The sequence below is a fragment of the Macrobrachium rosenbergii genome, chromosome 4, assembly GCF_040412425.1.
Source record: "Macrobrachium rosenbergii isolate ZJJX-2024 chromosome 4, ASM4041242v1, whole genome shotgun sequence".
Taxonomy (NCBI): Eukaryota; Metazoa; Arthropoda; class Malacostraca; order Decapoda; family Palaemonidae; genus Macrobrachium; species Macrobrachium rosenbergii.
This window is the reverse complement of record NC_089744.1, coordinates 32,761,783-32,781,537: the sequence shown is the minus strand read 5'-3', so window position 1 is coordinate 32,781,537 and position 19,755 is coordinate 32,761,783. Positions and strand designations below refer to the sequence as shown.

The 19,755-nt window shown below is 38.9% G+C and overlaps 1 protein-coding gene across 5 annotated transcripts in view; it reads left to right on the top strand.

Moving 5' to 3' along the window:
• sl (small wing phospholipase C gamma 1) overlaps window positions 1-19,755 on the top strand; it is a 271,971-nt gene that overhangs the window by 239,013 nt on the left and 13,203 nt on the right. For 4 of the 5 annotated variants that reach the window (XM_067093297.1, XM_067093291.1, XM_067093306.1 and 1 more), the window contains 3 exons: window positions 4,592-4,709; window positions 13,265-13,404; window positions 13,566-13,670. In XM_067093297.1, coding sequence (XP_066949398.1) covers window positions 4,592-4,709; window positions 13,265-13,404; window positions 13,566-13,670 — 363 coding nt within the window. Of the gene's footprint in view, window positions 1-4,591; window positions 4,710-13,264; window positions 13,405-13,565; window positions 13,671-14,869; window positions 15,005-19,755 lie in introns of those variants that run through there. The other variant, XM_067093303.1, reaches the window with a different exon arrangement.

Sequence of the window (19,755 nt, the reverse complement as noted above, 5' to 3'; positions counted from 1 at the left end):
TTCAGCCCCGTTCTTCCAGGCCCGGAAGAGGAGGCAGAGGTAGAGCTAGAGGAGGTAGACGATAGAGTGGGCTCCCCTCCCCACTAGTTACTCGTTGGATGAGTTGGTGGTTTTCGGCTAGCACCCGGCTAGGCCAGAGTTCGAGGCTCCGGCCAGCCAATGAAAAATTAGAGGAATTTATTTCTGGTGATAGAAATTCATTTCTCACTATAATGTGGTTCGGATTCCACAATAAGCTGTAGGTCCCGTTGCTAGGTAACCAATTGGTTCTTAGCCACATAAAATAAGTCTAATCCTTCAGGCCAGCCCTAGGAGAGCTGTTAATCAGCTCAGTGGTCTGGTTAAACTAAGGTATACTTAACTTTTCCCCTCCCCACACGCTGCCTTCAGTGGGGGTGGGGGGGAGTGTCTGTTGAACCACTGGGCAGCTTGGCAGCAGTATGGAGTGCAGACCTGGCTAGTAGATGTTCTACAGATGGGATATCTACTACCCTTCGAGTTTCCTCCTCCCCTCTCCAAGGTTCTCCTTCACCAATCAACATATGCTCCAGGATCACCGAAGCTTCTAGCTCTCCAAGAGGAAGTGAAGAAAATGATGGTAATGGGGGCTGTGGAGATAATTCAAGACCCTTCTCCAGGTTTCTACAGTTGCATCTTTCTGGTTCCCAAGGCAGTGGGCGATTTGGAAAGACCAGTAATAGACCTGTCGACTCTCAACCTTTTGATCAGGAAGTTTCAATTCAAGATGGAAACCCCATGCACAGTCCTTGCAGCCATCAGGAAGGACAACTTTATGCTGACTATAGACCTGAAGGATGCTTACTCACGGATTCAAATTCACCAGTCATCCATGAAGTTTCTTTGCTTCAGCCTTGGAGAGAGAGTCTACCAATTTGCTTCGGCCTATCAGCAGCCCCACAGGTGTTTACAAGTGTTCACCCTAGTCTCAACTTGGGCTCATTCTCATGGGATTCGCAAGTTCTCGGGTAAAGCTGATTCAGGACAGAGATTGTCCACTCCAATTTTGTCACAGCATAGGCATTGTGATAGATCTGGAGATGACGAATCTTTCGCCTAGTTAGAGGATCCTTTTTTACCTGGGCACGATTGTAGACAAGACAGCGGCAAAGTTGTTTCCATCAGATCAGTGAATAGTCAAGTTCAGGAGCATAGCCCAGTTCTTCCTGTTCAAAAAGAAGCATCCAGCTTGTCAGTGGCAGGTCATCCTAAGTTACTTGGCATCCTTAGAAAAACTGGTTCTTCCCGGTCATCTTCACCTTTGCTCGCTCAGTGGAGACTGAAGGAATTTTGGTCCCCTTAGAGGGATTTCCGCATGCTTCTTGTTCCTCTATTGAAAGAGGTAAAGTAATACTTAGCATGGTGGCTAGATGATGAGAACCTGACCATAGGAGTGTCTCTTCACTCTCCCCCTTTGGAAATCCTCCTGTCTTCGGACGCTTCATACAAAGGTTGGGGAATGCCCTTGGAAGATCTCCTAACATCAGGACTGTGTGGTCCCCAAGAGAAACAGCTTCATATCAACATCCTGGAGCTAAAGGCACCCTTCCTAGAACATCAGGAATTCCAAAAAAGGGTGATAGGGCACTCCATGGTACTCATGTCCAACAACACTACAGTGGCAGCTCTTGTCTGCAAACAGAGGGGCTAGTGTCCCGTCATCTTCACAAATTGACTGCACAGTTACACCGGTGGGCTGGCTCCCATTTAGTAGTCCTCTCAACCAGATACATCCCAGGCAAGAGGAACGTCGTGGCAGACGAGCTGAGTCATCGGGTTTAGGTACTGGGGAAGGAAAGGCTATTCCATCTGTGGGGAAGGCCCATGGTAGACCTTTTTGCAACAAGGTTCAGCAGAAAACTAGAGGTTATTTTGTTCAGTTCATTCCAGATCCCTGGGCCGTGGCAGAGGACACCCTTCATCATCCCTGGGATAACCTGGAAGCATATGCCTTTCCTCCCTTTTGCCTAATCTGTCAAGTGATCAGCAGAGTGATGATCTCCCAGAACCTCAGGATGACCCTAGTGGCTCCCATGTGGCCACATGTAGATTGGTTTCCTGATCTTCTAACCTTGTTGACCGAAGCTCCGAGAGAGATTCCTCCATGTTTACAACCTTCTTTGCCAACCACATAAAGAGGGGTTTCACTGATCGGTAGGGTCCCTATCTCTTCACGGCTGGAGACTCGAGTATCTCTTGTGAGCAAAAGGCTTTTCTCACAGAGCAGTGACGGAAATGTAGGGCTACCTCAGAAGATCATCTACCGCCATGTATTAAGGAAAATGGGCAGTCTACTGTGACTGATGTTGTCAACGGGGTTTCTCTCCTGTCAGAACTTCTATTCAACAAGTAGTGGACTTCCTCATCTTTCTCCATAGGGAGAAATTACTCTCGATTTCAGCCATCAAGGGTTACTGACTGGTTATAGGACTAGTTCTTCATTTAAAAGATGTAGATCTCTCTTTATCATGGGAGGTTTCTATGCTTCTCAAGAGTTTCGAGCAGTCCTGTTCCTCAAAAGATTTAAAACTTCCAAATTGGGACCTAACCATGGTGCTTAGCAGTCTTACTTGCCCTCCATATGAACCCTTGCGAGGCTCAACAGACAGATATTTAACCCTCAAGACGGTTTTCTTATCGGTCTTGGCTTCTTCAAAGAGGGTCAGCGAACTACATGGACTGTCTTTTGATTTTAAACATACGAGGGGTTGGAGTTCTGTAGCCTTCGAATTTGTCCCAGAATTCGTAGCTAAGACTCAAAATCCCTTATTCATGATGACAGATTCGAGTTGTCCTTGATCCCCTCTCTCCTGGATTTTGTTGGTGATGACCCAGATGAAATGTTGTTATGCCCCGTCAAGGCACTGTGTAGCTGTCTAAAAAGGATTTGGCATCTCAGACTTGATAGCCGGAGACTTTTTGTTTGCACAGGCCGGAACAAGGAAGAAGTGTCCAAGAAGACTATCTCCTTTTGGTTACATAAAGTGATTCGCCAGACCACCTTCATATCCTTTTATCTGTGGGACATTGCCCACAGGTCCTTGGACACTTTTTCCTTGGGTGCAGTGGTGGCTGCTCAACAAGTTGTGTAGCTCATCCAGTGCCCCTGGCAAGAACAGTAAGTGTCTTTTTATGATGTTGGAGATGAAAGTGAGAGTGAATGAGATGACTGGTCATCTTCCCTTCTCTTTCTTTTTCTTATCTACCGGCAGGCAGTAGAGAGAATAATTCCATCATATGCTGGAACTGGTTAGATGCAGGTGAGCAAGCTTCCTTTCTGTGAAGTTTTATATGTTTGTTCCTACACAGGACAAATTCTTTATGGAAGTAAGTCCCATTCCTCTCTCTTACAAGGGGAGAGGGGAAATGGCAACAAACACATGGGTGGCTAACGTAAGTTTTGTTGTCTCCGACACTTCTTTACCCTCATCAAGATATAGACTTCATTTTCTATTAGCCCAGATATCTGGCTGTTCAGTAGCGTATGTTCAGCAGATCAGAGGCTTTTACTCTTTCCTATGTTCTTCCTATGGTCAGGAAGTGAGCCCAGGTGGTCTGAACCTCCAGTTGGTTCTAAGACTTTCTTATCCTCCCTCCAAGAGTAAGTCATCCTTACATTAAGACCAAGGTTTGTTCTGTATATAAACAAATGACAAATTTTAAATCAATTTGTATTTGTCATAACTAACAAACTTTTGGTCTTAACGTATACGGACATGGACCACCTCAAGCCACCCCTCATTTTTTTCTGGGCTAGAAGGTAACTGAGTTGATGATGTGTAGTGGGGGTAAAGCAGGTCGCGTAGCTTCCTCCTCCTCCCCTATTGGCTGATGCCAGTTGCCATCAGCTCCTTTTGTTGCTTTTAACTGGACTCCAGCTAGTGCCAGAGAATTTAGCCTTAAGACCGAAGGTTTGTTGAGTTATGAAAAATAAGAATCAATTTAAAATTTTTCATATTGCAAGAAAGTGCTCTACAGTATTAAAGGGCTCTTGTACGTTAAGTGTTTTTGAGTGGCTAGGAATGTGTGTCTAGTACATCCATGCTATATACTGTACTTTATTGCCTTACAGTATGTTTTTGAGGCACCTAGCGTAATTATGTAGTAATTGGTGCTTGTACTTCCCAAGATACTCTGGTGTCTTCATACCAACAAGGATGTTTACTCTTCTTCATTCATCCCTGATATTTAAGTTTGTTCATATTTGTTTTAATATGACATGTTAAATTTTCATATTTGTTCTTATATAAAAGTATATTAAAGATTGAAGTAAAGAAACTTAAGTTGAAAAGAAACACTAGCACAGGTGAGGAAGTATTTTGAAACTACTTCAGAATGAAAAGTATAAATATGAAATGAGGATGTTCACATGAGAGAATAACCAGTAGTGAATGTCACTTTTGAAGAGCTTGGTGACCCTTATGTAAAGATGGAAAGTGAAAATCTCCAGTACTACTAGGAATAACAGGTGGTTTGCAAAAAAGTAGCGAGGAAACCAGTCATTATTGAACTGACATGTAGCATATGCTTCACTACCCTTTTTTGTTAATTGTTGTATGTTCTTCATTTGCAGATATTAGGGGCAAGACACTTGACTAAATCTGGAAGAGGGTACATATCTCCATTAGTGGAAGTAGAAATTATTGGAAGTGACTATGATTGTGCTCCAAAGTATACCACCAAATCTATTCGTAAGTATTTTAGGTATCTGGAGCCTTATTAAATTTTTGTTTAGGCAACACAAAGATTTTTGTGAATTAAAAACTTGTAGATTTTAAGGATTTAAAATTTCATGGATTTTTAATTTAACCCTTTGAGAATTTGTTGGGGGGTGGGGTGTTAACATTTGTAATAGAACACACCCTTAACTGGCTGAGCAAAACTGCTTCGCAATAATTTTCTTGATCACTCAGTGTAAGGTTATACTTTGTGCTACTTGAATTAATTTGTTGCAATTTTAAAGCTAGACAGTTTATCTCTATCCTGATATGCTTAGAAATACCATAAAGTAAAAAAAAATTATATCATGAGTAAAAGTTAGCTGAAATGGTAAAATTTGTGTTACTTTTGTTTGAAAATTAACAATAAACTGAAGAAAAGAGATATCCAATTTCTGTTTACACAGTGTAAAAGTATAAGTTTTCTTCCCACTAACATGAAATTCATTACTATTTGAGCCATTTATGACACCATAAACTGCATTTTAAAAAATGTAAGCTATAGTTGAGTATTGAGCAGTATGATTTATGTCAATTTTTATACAAATTTGTCATAAATCATAATATATATGAGACCTTAACAACAAGAAGCCTCCATATGTGTCAAATATAAATTTTGTCATTGTGACCTTTTTTGCAATTTCTGCAAATATATTAAAATATCATTTGATGACAACTTCAGAATCTCAGGTTGAAAAATGGATGATGTGTATAATCATCCTCTGAATCTCAAAGGGTAACAGCAGCATATGAAAGTAAAACGAATATGTTTAGTAGCCAATGCGTAAAAACTGGTATGGGAATTTTTGGGCCAACAATGCAAATAACAGTTAACCCAGGAAGCCTATAAAAATTATGTATATGTTAGGGAAGAGCATCGCATGATGGCAGGTCAGGGATGTAGCAAAAACCCTTTCATATCTGGGAAGTGATTACCATTCGTCTGACAGGAAAGTCAAATGAAGCACACTTGTGACTCTTTTAGTCAAAGTTCTACAGAGTCAGCCTTTGTGGAAAGGGTAGATTTCTCTAAGCATGCTCTAGGTTTGGTTTGGGTAAAGTGAGAAGTATCATGATACAGTACTTTTCTTGGTTTGTCCTTATGTGACGTGACCAGAATTTTCTCAGCCCACCAAGGAGTGAAAGGCTTTGATAAAAGTAATGAGCATTGCTGATACCCCAACTAAGCAAATGATGTGGATTCAAATTAACCAAATTTAGAATGAAATTATGTAAAATAAGTTAAAATCTTATTTAATTTATCAAATTCAAAATTATAAGTGACCTAGTACTGCAAAAGCTGGCTATTAAGAACTGTTATATTCCCCCAAGCAGTAGTACCAGGTATAGGCAAAGCAATGATCTTCTTTGCTAGTGTGGTTAGCTCTATATTCACTTCAGATCCAGGATGATGTGTAATGTATGTATTCATATGAATATGTATTATCTATTCCAAAATTATGCCTATAGTACTTTACCCCTGAACATCATTAGCTAAAGGAAATATAACTTATAAGATGTAAAGGCTTACATTACACAGTTTATAGAGATGTATTCAAATCTTTATCTGGTGTAGGATTTGCAGCAATATCATTTGATAGAGCATGCTAGTTTTCTTTATCCAATAATGTATCTTTTGCAGCTTGCCTGCAGTTGCTCAGCAGTTAAAATTATTTAAAATATTTGACCACAAAAATTTATACCTTTCTTTGATTCCAGAAGTGCTGTAGAACGTTTTTAGAATTATCATAAAAATCTCTCTTGATCAGTAGGTCAGGTTTTCATTCCACAAATTTTATTAATCCGGTATATATGGTGAAATAAGTTGGATCCTTGCATTAAATGCAATAAAGATGCTGATACAGCATTCCCCGGTTATCAGCAGGGGTTCCATTCTCGATGGCGTGACGATAACCGAAAACTGCCAATAACCAGAAATCGATAGTTTTTGGCGCTCATTGGCACTGATAAGTGGATATTGGCGCTGATAAGCAGTTATCGACGCCTCTGTTAACCCTTAAACGCCGAGCCTCTATTTACAAGTGTCTGCAGTATGCCGGCTGTGTTTGAGAGTTAGCGCCAAAGCGGAAAGAAAGTTTTTTTCAAAAAATCACAGCAAGCTTAGTTTTTAAGGTTAAGAGTTCATTTTTGGCTCCTTTTTTGTCATTGCCTGAAGTTTAGTATGCAACCATCAGAAATGAAAAAAAATATCATTATCATATATACCGTATTTGATGGCTTATAAGACGCATGTCTGCATAGGACGCACCCCAATTTCAGCAGGACATTGAGGGAAAAAAAATAAGGTTTCCTAGCTTATGCTCATATGATTTTGGTAAGTAAAAACTGTAGTATTAAGTTATCATATGCATATTGTTTCTTACCAACAGAATCAACAAAAACATTAATAAAGAAGTTATTTACCATATTTATATTTATCAAAATATGTATTATACAATCAGCCATTTACTACGATCGAATGTTTCGTCTGCTGCTGAAAGCTACCACATAGGTTTACCAATAGATTGCAACACATTCATTTGTAAACTGAACAAAGCCATGTTATTATTCTTAAAAGAGAATGCTAGCACGAGTTACGAAGTATCAACTCAACGAAGCCTTGTTTATTATGCCTAAAGAGAATGGTAGCAGGAATTGTCAACCACCAATTGATCGAAGCCATGTTGTTATGCGTAAAGAGAATGTTAGCAGGAATTGCCAACTACCAACTGAACGAAGCCTTGTTATCCGTAAAGCTCTCGAGATAATCACCAACAGGTGGCAGCACACGTACTGTAAGTCTGTAAATGTGGAATGCGGCGATGCACTGTAGACGACGATAATGATATTAACACATTTTAATGAAAATAACGATAACAATTTAGATATTGATTATAATACTAGCAGTAGTAATTGCGGTGATGGTAAGTGTGATAATGATAAATAATTATAATAAACTTTGTGTTTTTAATAGGTTATTAGGATAACACTGAATGTTAGGCAAGGCTACAACATCTACATGACGTTTCATGTATAATTTCTGCCAAAATTCTTAAATTTTGAGCCTACATTATGTACATAGGACGCAGGGGGATTTTTTAGGCCATTTTTTTTCTTGTTAAAAAAGTGTGTCTTATACGCCGTCAAATACGGTAAATATTGGAATATATGACCGTGAAAAAAAATTTCATATATAATTGTATACAAATTGTGCTATGAGCAAAACGGTTAAAGCTAATGAGTTATTTTTTTTCTTTGTATTGCACACTAAATTGCGATGATTTTGGTATATAACAAAGTGTAAAATTATCAAAGCAACACAGAGAAAATATCACAAAATGATGCATGAATTCATAACTCGCGGACGTAAAAAAAATTTTTTTTTTTTTTTTTTTAATTCACCATAAATGGAAATATTGTGCTAGAGACTTCCCGTTTGTTGCAAAATGAAGGTAAATGATTGAATATTATTAGAATGTAAGAGTTTTAGCTTACAACTGCAGTTTTCAACCATTTCGGTTGAGTCAAAGTTGACCGAAGGTTGAAATTTCGGCACTTACCATGATTTATATGAAAATATTTCAAAACTGATAAAAGCTACAACCATAAGTTATTTTTTGTTGTATTCTACATGAAATTGCACACATTTTCATGTATAAAACTTTATGTAATGGCTAATAGAAAATGGTGCAAAAACTACAACATAGTGACTAAAGAATTTCAGAGATTTTTCAGCAGAGTCAGCACGCGTGGACGTAAGGAAAAAGTTTTTCCAAAAATTCACCATAAATCGAAATATTGCGCTAGAGACTTCTTGTTCGTTGCAAAATGAAGTTAAATGATTAAATATCACTAGAATGTATGAGTTTTAGCTTACTATTGCATTTTTCTACCATTTCGGTTGAGTCAAAGTTGACCGAAGGTTGAAATTTTGGCACATCGTGATTTATATGAAAATATTTCAAAGCTGATAAAAGCTACAACCATGAGTTGTTTTTTTTGTTGTATTCTACATGAAATTGCACACATTTTCATCTATAAAACTTTATGTAATGGCTAATAGAAAACGGTGCAAAAATTACGACAAAGTGACTAAAGAATTTCTGAGATTTTCAGCAGAGTTATGCGTTGGACGTAAGGAAAAAGTTTTTAAAAAATTCACCATAAATCGAAATATTGTGCTAGAGACTTCTCGTTTGTTGCAAAATGAAGGTAAATGATTGAATGTCACTAGAATGTAAGATCTTTAGCTTACAATGGCAATTTTCTACCATTGAAATTTTGGCACTTATCCTGATTTATATGAAAATATTTCAAAACTTAAAAGCTACAACCATGAATTATTTTGTGTTGTATTCTACATGAAATTGTGCACATTTTCATGTATAAAACTTATCAGCTGAAAATTTATATGAAAATATTTCAAAACTGATAAAAGCTTTTTCAACATCATAAATTGAAATATTGAATTATTTTGTTTGTATTGAATATCACTAGAATGTAAGATTTTTTGTGCACATTTTCATGTATAAAATTTATGTAAACAAGATTAAACCTACTTGAAAATTAACCTCAAAGACAGACGCAAAAATTATGACAAAGTGAAAATTTGAATTTCTTCCAAACATTCGGATTTTCAGCAGAGTTTTTGCTTACCCCTAAATCCTAGGTAGTTTACTGGAATAACGGGTTGAAGCTAACAACATAATAATTTGAAGGAAAAATTTTTTCAAAAACAAAGGATAAAGAATTTCAAAAATTCACCATAAATTGAAATATTGTGCTCAGAGACTTTCCAATTTGTTGCAAAATGAAAAGGTAAATGATTGAATATCACTAGAATGTAAGATTTTTGCATTACCAAGAAAAAAAAAAAAAAGGGACCTTAGGACCACCTATATAATTATATATATATAAAGGCCTATATATATATATTTGAACTGAAGACGCATATATGTCTCAGTCATGATATTTCTATCCCTAAATGGTCGATATATATTTATAAAAAAAAAAAAAAATATATATATATATATATATATATATATATATATATATATATATATATATATATATATACACACATACACATACATACACACAGACACATATATATTTTTTTTTATTTTGGTGCAGGTGAAAGACTTTTTCTTGCATAAAACGAAATATACAAAACACCAATAAATATAGATATATAAAAACTTGTAATAAATATAAAATTAAATATAAAATCAATGCAGAATACTGTACTCACTCGTAATCCTGACTTTTTGTTCTATTCTTGTTTTCTCCCTCCTCCATAGAAGAGTCTTGCATTATTTTCCTCTATACATGTCGAGGTACAGGTGGAGGAGGGAGACGCGCGCCCTTACTGCAGATGGGCCGCCCTTCGGCAGTCCTCTGCGCCCTCCAGTGTCCCTCGGGTAGGCGCACTCTGATATATAACCGCAGCGTGGTATTTGCGGTCACACTCCCCGGTCCTGCAAAGTGCTACCTTGCAGGTGCGATAGACGAACTGGGTGTCTCTTCTGCCATTCATATGGCACACCCGGCACCGTTTCTGCTTACACCCTTCTAGGGGCTCCAGTGTGTGATCCCCTGCAGGCAGCCGACACACAGGGTCCACTACCTGATGGGACATTGGAATGTGAGGGAGGGCGGCAGCAGGGACAGCGACAGCAGGGGCGGTATCATCAAGGGCAGGGGCGGTGTCGGCAGGAGCAGGACGACCGAGGTTGCCCTCCTAGCGACATTTGCCCTATCCTCTCAGGGCAGATCTGGAGCTTGGGGCAGGGGACCGGTGTTGGAAGACCACTCCTCAGGATTGAAGTTTATGAGGGCATTCCCGGCCACCTCGAGAAACTGGATGTGGGACAACCTCCGGGTGTCCGAATTGTACCCACAGTAGAGGATGTAGGCATTCTGGAGGGCCAACTGAAGGAGGTATTTGAGGAGCTTCTGTGTCCACCTCCTGGTTCTCCTGGCGAAGGGATAATACTGGGTGAGTTGATCAAAGAGATCAACTCCTCCCATGTGCCTATTGTAGTGCCCGATGACAGTAGGCCGCTGGACACGAAACTCCTCATATGTAACTCGGCCCTGCCGACGTGTCTTCTGTTGCTAACGACCTCTTCTTGGATGGGCTCATGACTGGTCGTAATCATAGGCACGAGTTGGACCCCCTTCCAACAGATGACGAAGACATCTCCCTTCTGCCTCCACTCTGTCTCTCCTCTTGCCAGATGTTGCGGGTGGCTAGCGAACCTCTTGAGGACATTCGGGGCCCCATGCACCAACTGAGGGGTACCACTGACGTGCACACCTGCTTCATACAGTTCCTGGGCCAGGGATACTGAGTTATAATAATTATCCATAAACAGGTGGTATCCCTGGTTACGGAAACGATCCACAAGACCGAAGACAGTGTCACGCAGTGTGGAGAAGACCCTGGAATACACAAAGTCAACGACGTATCCAGTGTTGGATTCCTTAATAAAAAATAACTTCACACCATATTTCTTTGGCTTCTTGGGGTTGTACACTTTTATGCTTAGACGTCCTTTGTACGGCATCATCCCCTCATCCAAAGAAAGGTTCTTGGAAGGAACCACAAGAAACTGGCACCGTTCACAAATGTTGTCCAACACTGGGCGGACTAAGATGAGGCGATATGGGTTATTCCAGGATATGGCCCTTCGGTTGAAGGCGTTGAAATACATGTCCAACACCAGGAAACTATCACGGGGCATAATGCTGGGCACATTGGGTGTACTTGAAAAAAAATTCCGCTTTCAGTATTGCCTGACGTCGGCAGCAGGCATCATTACAAAGAAAATGTGGAGCCCCAAAAAAATGCGCCATGTCCGTGAGGTTGCAGCCCCGCCATCGATACGACAACGTCGTCTGCAGTACCGAGCGTAATCTGCTGTCCCTGCAACGAGTTATTCCAGCAATTCCCATGTAAGGAAGAGCTGAATGAACCCCAGTGCAGTGAGAGGCACAGGGACAGTCAGTCCAGGTACTGCCGTGAATGGGTGCATGTTAGGTGGGGTGGGGCCCTAAAACCACCCCTCATCACTTTCGGACGAACGGCCTTCACTTAGGCTGCTGCGACGTTGTGACCTTCTACGTGCACGTGCACGACTTCGCCGCCCCCCGGCCCATCTCCCTCACTTTCACCATCACTTTCTGTCTCGTCCCCACCAGCCACAATCGGTGCCGCCTCCTCCTCAGACTCTCCCTCATAAGCACTGAAACCACTGAACTCGAGTTCACTTTCATGCTCTGGCTCTCTCACGGACATTGGGGGAAAATATTCATTGTCCCTGACATCAGGCGTGATGTCCTCGTCACTGGATGACCAAGTGCCATCAAAATGAGGACTTTTCACCTGCTCTCGATCGAGCTCCAACAAGTATCCATCAATGTCCTTTTGTTGGAGGCCTCCCAAATATTTACGAATGCCTCTCAGGACACCCCGATGTTTCCTAGGGGTCGTAAAAGGCACAGGGTACGGTCTTTGGGGCCCACGGTCACTTTCGGCCAGACGTGGCCGTACAACATGGCACTCATAAGATGGATCACCTTGGGTGCTTGGTCCCTCTCCAGCATCCAAGTCTAAAACGCGTCTCACACGCTCACTACCGACAGGCAGCACGCGCCTTTCAGAGTCCTGACGATGTTGGGACATCTCTGCGTATGTCCTATTGCGTCACAAACACGCTAACACTTGCACAAGTTCGGCAAAACATGAACGCGTCAAGAAATCGCTCTGTGACAATGCGTCGCTGATGCTTTCTAGTGCGAGAAGAAAGAAATTCGCGCTTGCACAGCTGGGTCACGCTTGTAAACAAAACAACAGCGTGATCCGTGAACTCCCAGCATCCCTCATGGCGCGTGATTTAAAATATTTCGCAAACTAGGCCTATAAGAATTTTTCCGCGAATATTTAAAAAGACTTTTTGTAGTCGACGTATTTTACGTCCACTCGGCACCCGACAGGCAATTTTTGTCGACGTAAAATACGTCCAGTAGGCGTTAAAGGGTTAATATTGTTTAACCATGCCATTAAGCTGAAATCCAACCTTTTATAGGTCTGCCCATGGGATTACTTGAGTTTGCTGTGAAAAATTTTAAAGATGCTTAGAAAAATAAGTTAAATTAAGTTGTCACTTAGGTTGTATCCCAGAAAAAAATTTTTAATGAGGTAACTGCAGGAAAAGTACCATCTGTAGAGGAAGGGATTATTTCACCTACTTTTGGATCTTTAGAAGGCATATGATAGTACCAAGGCAAACAGTTAAATGGGTATTAAAAAAGGTTAGGGTACCAGAAAGGCTTATAGGGCAAGTGATGTTTCAGTACAATAACACAAGGTGTAGTGCTCATTGAATATATAAAAATGTAACACAAGACTTGAGGCTCAGACTTTGTGAAAGTAAGCAAAGTTTTGTATTCAGAATTTTTAAACCATATGTTTGAAGTTTGTACTCCTTATTTTGAAGTTCATTTTCTCATCTTCATATATGCAGGTGACAATGGCCTAAATCCAATGTGGCGAAAGACTTTGATGTACACAGTCTATAACCCTGATTGTGCTCTCATACGTTTTGTTGTTTATGATGAGGATATGTTTGGTGAGCACAACCAGATTGGACAAGCTACTTACCCGGTAAGAATGAATATATTCAACACTCCGTGCTTTTGAGAACATGTTTTGTGAAAATTTGAAGTAAAAATACAGTATATGGTATTCTTCAGTTGTTTATCATGAAGCATTCAGTATAACTTGCATCATTTCATATTGAAAGGGTTTTGAATATGTTGTTTCAGGTTACTTGTATACGAGAGGGCTTTAGAAGCATACCTTTGAAGAATGCTTACTCTGAGGAGTGTGAACTTGCATCTTTACTTGTTCATTTGAAAATCACAAAGGAGGTCAGTGCTTTGATATATTGTACTTGAATTCTTAGTTTTATTCATATATTTGTATAGTGAATATATTTACTGTCAGATATGAATGTTTATCTTTATTGTCTAAAGTCTTGTGTACAGTATTGTCTTTGTCTTATTTTGGTATTCTGAGTTTAGCTGAACTTATTTGTTGAGCATTGGCATGATGTGCATGAAGTGCTTTTAATACATCAAGGACTTAATAACCCTTTTGAATGGGTACTTGCATGCATTAGTTTTCTCAGTGCTTTTCTTTTCTGTTGAAATAAAAAGCTAACAATTGATATTACCGGCTAAAGAAAGAACAGAGGGATGCATGGATGCCAAACATTAATCATCTTTGGACATTTTTGAGTCTTACAGCCATCTGAAATTACCAGGAAAGGAGGAAAAAATTATAGTGAGATTATCTGAGTCCCAAGTTTAGAAGTAAAGTAAATATAGTTGAGATTTTTTCATATTCCTGAATGGACAAAGGTGTTAATGTACCAAAACTAGATGGGTTTATGGGCAGTGATTCTGTCAAGCCACAAATTGATCCAGTGTCACAGAAGAGTTCTCAGACTAAGGTTGCAGATGATTGTGTTTCTGTAATCTCCCACTGAACTGTCAGTTTTCTAACTAGTGACGAAAACGAAACTTGTCAGGTTACTAAGAAATTTCCATAAGCAGTTTATCAATTGATGAAAAGTTCCCAAATCTCTGTTCTGTGGAAGATTTAAATCATCAATTACATAATAGAATACTGTGTTTGGGAAATTCTGGATGTAACTTTTGAATAATGTTATACACTAAGCTTGCATCAAGACAGGTTCTTTTGACTAACAGGAGGGGATTCATATTGCATATTATTTGTTATGCTGTTTAAAAGTTATGAATAATATTTTGTTGTCTATATGAGAATTTATTTACTTTTATCTTTCCACCATATTGATAGATGTTTCCTATTCAGGAAAATATAGCCTTGTAGGATTGAATAACAGTTATGCTTGTGTGTGGTATTGCTATTAGTAAACATTTGTTTTCCATTCAGTGATATAATAATTTTTTATATCAGTGAATGTAAAGTGGTCAACAGTCTATGCTGTTGCTTTTAGCTGTTTGGCAAATATTTTACTATTACTTTTTTACTTTAGAACACTTATGCACAAGCCATTAATTATGAATAGCTTTACTCTGTGCAGAATGTACCCAGATGCTGTCAGTAAAGAGGTTTGAAAGAAGAAACAAACTCCACTAAGCATGTGTCAGCTGACTCCATCCTGCTGTAAGGATGGAGTGTTCTTCAGTACTGTCCTCCATCTGAAGAGCAGTGAGGGATGAGGACAATGGAAATTGTGATTAGTGGATATGTGTAAAACCTTGCATGTATAGTAAATAATTACTGTATTTCTTATTACAAACCAGTTAACCCTTAAACGCCGACTGGACGTATTGTACGTCGACTAAAATTGTTTGTCGGGTGCCAAGTGGACGTACGGTACGTCGACTACAAAAAGTTTTTTTAAATATTCGCGGAAAAATAGTTATAGGCCTAGTTTGCGAAAGATTTTAAATCACGCGCCTTGAGGGATGCTGGGAGTTCACGGATCACGCTGTTGTTTTGTTTACAAGCATGACCCAGCTGCGCATGCGCGAATTTCTTTCTTATCCCACTAGAAAGCATCAGTGATGCATCTCAGAAATTCTTTCATCACATTGTCGTAATTTTTGCACCGTTTTATATTAGCCGTTACATAAAGTTTTATATATGAAAATGTGCGCAATTTCATGTAGAATACAACAAAAACAACCCATGGTTGTAGCTTTTATAAGTTTTGAAATATTTTCATATAAATCACGATAAGTGCCAAAATTTCAACCTTCGCTCAACTTTGACTCGACTGAAATGGTCGAAAAACGCAATTGTAAGCTAAAACTCTTACACTCTAGTAATATTCAATAATTTACCTTCATTTTGCAACAAATTGGAAGTCTTTAGCACAATATTTCAATTTATGGTGAATTTAAAAAAAAAACTTTTTCTTTACGTCCGGGCGGTAACTCTGCTGAAAATCTCAGAAATTCTTTTGTCACTTTGTCGTAATTTTTGCACCATTTTATATTAGCCATTACATAAAGTTTTATATATGAAAATGTGTGCAATTTCATATAAAATACAACAAAAAACAACCCATGGTTGTAGCTCTTATCAGTTTTGAAATGTTTTCATATAAATCACGATAAGTGCCAAAATTTCAACCTTCAGTCAACTTTGACTCGACTGAAATGGTCGAAAAATGCAATTGTAAGCTAAAATTCTTACATTCTAGTAATATTCAATCATTTACCTTCATTTTGCAACAAATTGGAAGTCTCTAGCACAATATTTCGATTTATAGTGAATTTTTGAAAAAAACTTTTTCCCTACATCCGCGCGCGGTAACTCTGCCGAAAATCTCAGAAATTCTTTCGTCACTTTGTCGTAATGTTTGCACCGTTTTATATTAGCCGTTACACAAAGTTTTATATATGAAAATGTGTGCAATTTCATGTAGAATACCACCAAAAATAACTCATGGTTGTAGCATTTATCATTTTTGAAATATTTTCATATAAATCACGATAAGTGCCAAAATTTCAACCTTTGGTCAACTTTGACTCGACTGAAATGGTCGAAAAACACAATTGTAAGCTAAAACTCTTACTTTCTATTAACATTCAATCATTTACCTTCATTTTGCAACAAATTGGAAGTCTCTAGCACAATATTTCAATTTATGGTGAATTTTTTAAAAAACTTTTTCCTTACCTCCGCGCGCGGTAACGGCTGAAAATCTCAGAATTTCTTTAGTAATGAAAATGTGTGCAATTTCATGTAGAATACAACAAAAAATAACTCATGGTTGTAGCTTTTATCAGTTTTGAAATATTTTCATATAAATCACGATAAGTGCCAAAATTGAAACCTACGGTCAACTTTGACTCGGCCAAAATGGTAAAAAAATGCAATTGTAAGCTAAAACTCTTACATTCTAGTAACATTCAATCATTTACCCTCATTTTTCAACAAACAGGAAGTCTCTAGCACAATATTTCGATTTATGGTGATTTTTGAAAAAAAACTTTTGCCTTACCTCCACGCACAGTAACTGCTGAAAATCTCAGAATTTCTTTAGTCACCTTGTCATAATTTTTGCACTGTTTTCTATTAGGCGTTACATAAAGTGTTTGACATGAAAATGTGTGCAATTTTATGTAGAATACAAAAAAAAAAAACACGGTTGTAGCTTTTATCAGTTCTGAAATATTTTCATATAAATCACGATAAATAGAAAAAATCGACCTTTGGTCAACGACCGAAATGGTCGAAAACTGCAATTGTAAGCTAAAACACTTACATTCTAGTAATATTCAATCAATAACCTTCATTTTGCACGAAACGGGAAGTCTCTAGCACAATATTTTGATTTATAGTGAATTTTTTAAAAAACTTTTTTTTACGTCCGCGCGTTACAAATTCATCCATCATTTTGTGGTAATATTTTGTCTGTGTTGCTTTGATCATTTTACACTTTGTTATATACCAAAATCATTGCAATTTAGTGTCCAATACAACAAAAAAAAAACTCATTAGCTTTAACCGTTTTGCTCACAGCGTGATTTGTATACAATTATATATGAAATTTTTTTTTTGCACTGTCATATATTTCAATATTTATATATGATAATGATATTTTTTTTCATTTCTGATGGTTGCATACTAAACTTCAGGCAATAACAAAAAAAGGAGCCAAAAATGAACTCTTAATCTTAAAAACTTAGCTTGCTGTGATTTTTTTAAAAAGCTTTCTTTCCACTTCGGTGCTAACTCCCGAACGCCGCCAGCATACGGCAGACACTTTTGTAAATAGAGGCTCGGTGTTTAAGGGTTAATTGGAGCCTGAATTTTAATTCAGGTAGAGAGATGGGTAAATTTGGCTGCAGGAATTGCAATTCCCCAAGGCAGTAATAGCCAGCAATCAAACAAAAATCGTGGATGCTTCCACAGTAAAATGTAATGGGTTTGCAGTGTAAGAAACTTCATTGGCCTTGAGCCTGAGCAGCAGGATGTCCTCTCATGAAATACTTGTTACAGCCAGTAAGAAATAGAAATCTTAAAAATATGACACTTATGATGCCTTTTGCACAGGAACGATGAGAAGAAGGCCAAAAGGATTCTGTTTGATAGAGATATAACCTGAGGGTTCTCATGGGACATAGTAGACCATCCTTGGGAGAAGATGAAGTGAAGGCAGGGATAGCAAAGGTTTGGAAGAGTAGACTATCCTTGCCATACATTGAGTCTTGGCTACAAAATCCAGTGCAGATGATGAGAGTCCCACCAAGGACCAGTGGCAATCAGGAACACATTCCTGAGAGTCAAATCCACGGTCCAGGCATCTCGCAAGGGCTCTTAGGCTGGTCCAGTGAGGCTGCGCAGCATCAAAGTTAAACCTCAGCTTGGAGGTTTACCAGGTATTCTAAGAGTAGACCTGGCAAAATGACAAAAGAGGTCAAGGAGGTTCCTATTGTTTCCTCTAATCTAAACCATGCTGGAGGAAAACTGAAGATAAAGTGGACCAATAGCCTTTCGTAGCTAAGAGAGAAAGCTGCTTGACATTCCTCAAGTACAGGAAGATGTCAGCTGTTATAGGAATAAAGTAGAGGCCTTGGGGGACAAGTACCCCATTTATTGCACCCAGCCGCACATCTAGACCACTTTCCATGGTAATGGATGGTAATTTTGATAGCTTTTGCAACAACTTCCAAAAGCCACATTCTCTGAGACTTCTTGATAATCACTACATGAAGATAGAGTAACAAGGGGTAACTAAAACATTGGAAATAGGCCTGCATCAGGAGGCATCACTGATTGCAAAAACCTAGGATAGTCCATTAGTATTAGAATGTCCAGAACTGCTCAAGCTGAGGTCAGAATGAAGCATTGATTGTCCTCTGATGTCAAAAACTTTACTGGAACTTGTCTTAGTGATTGAGTGGCAGTGAAAATGCCTTGACGTCAAGTCAGTTTCAGTGCTAGAGCATTGCGTATACTGACCAGGCGATAGGATCCAGCTATGGAAGAAAGTGTGGAGGTAGTCTAGAGTTCATTGACTTGGCAGATAGATCCAGCAGGGGAGTCCCCCACCTGCCACAGAGCTCTTCAGACATTTGTATAATAGGACCACTACAGTGGAAGAATCAGATGAATCATGCTAAGAGCATCCACCAGGACATTGCAAAATCTAGTACAAACTGAGGCACAATGAAAATTTCATGCAATTCTGCCCAAGCAAAGATTTGTACTGCTAGGAATCAGAGAACCGACCATTTTATGTCTTGGTTCTTCAAGTAAGTGATGGTGGTATTGTTGTTAGCCTTGACTTAGATTAGCAACATGACAAAGCAGTCATTAATGTTAGAGGCCCAAGAGCACCACATGAAGCTTTAGGTAGTGTGTGCTTGCAGATCTCATACTGGACCAAATCCCCTGTCTGGAGACTCCAACAGATGGACAACCCATCCCGCAATCAAGGCATCATAAAACATCAGGAGTTCAGTACAGTAACTAGTGGTACTTGCTGTACTTTCAGTAGATTCTGATGGTCCCACCACCAGTGAAGATCAGAAAGAACAAATTCTGCAGTTGGAATCCCAGTGGAGACAGACAGCGAGGCTGATTTCCAGCTACTGTAGTTGAAACGAGCAAATGTGGAAACAACAGTGAGGAACCAACTTCTCCATGGGCACCAGGTACCCGGGCAACACCTGCCAAGACTTGGCTATCAGATAAGGGCAAAAAAATTTAAAAAAAGCTGGTGGTCTTTTGAAACCAAAGAACCCTTTCTTTGGATGATGTTCAGTGCAGGAGTCCTTGTAAAGGCCTGAGCAGTGTTATGCAGAACAAAGCAAAGAGCCCCGAATTGGAACATGGCTCCACCAAATATACCAGAGATACTTTTAGAAAGGCTGGTGAATTGAGATGTAGGAGTACATGCCCCTCAGGTCTTTCAAAGCAATTAAGTCCCGTCAGTGAACAGATCTGTGG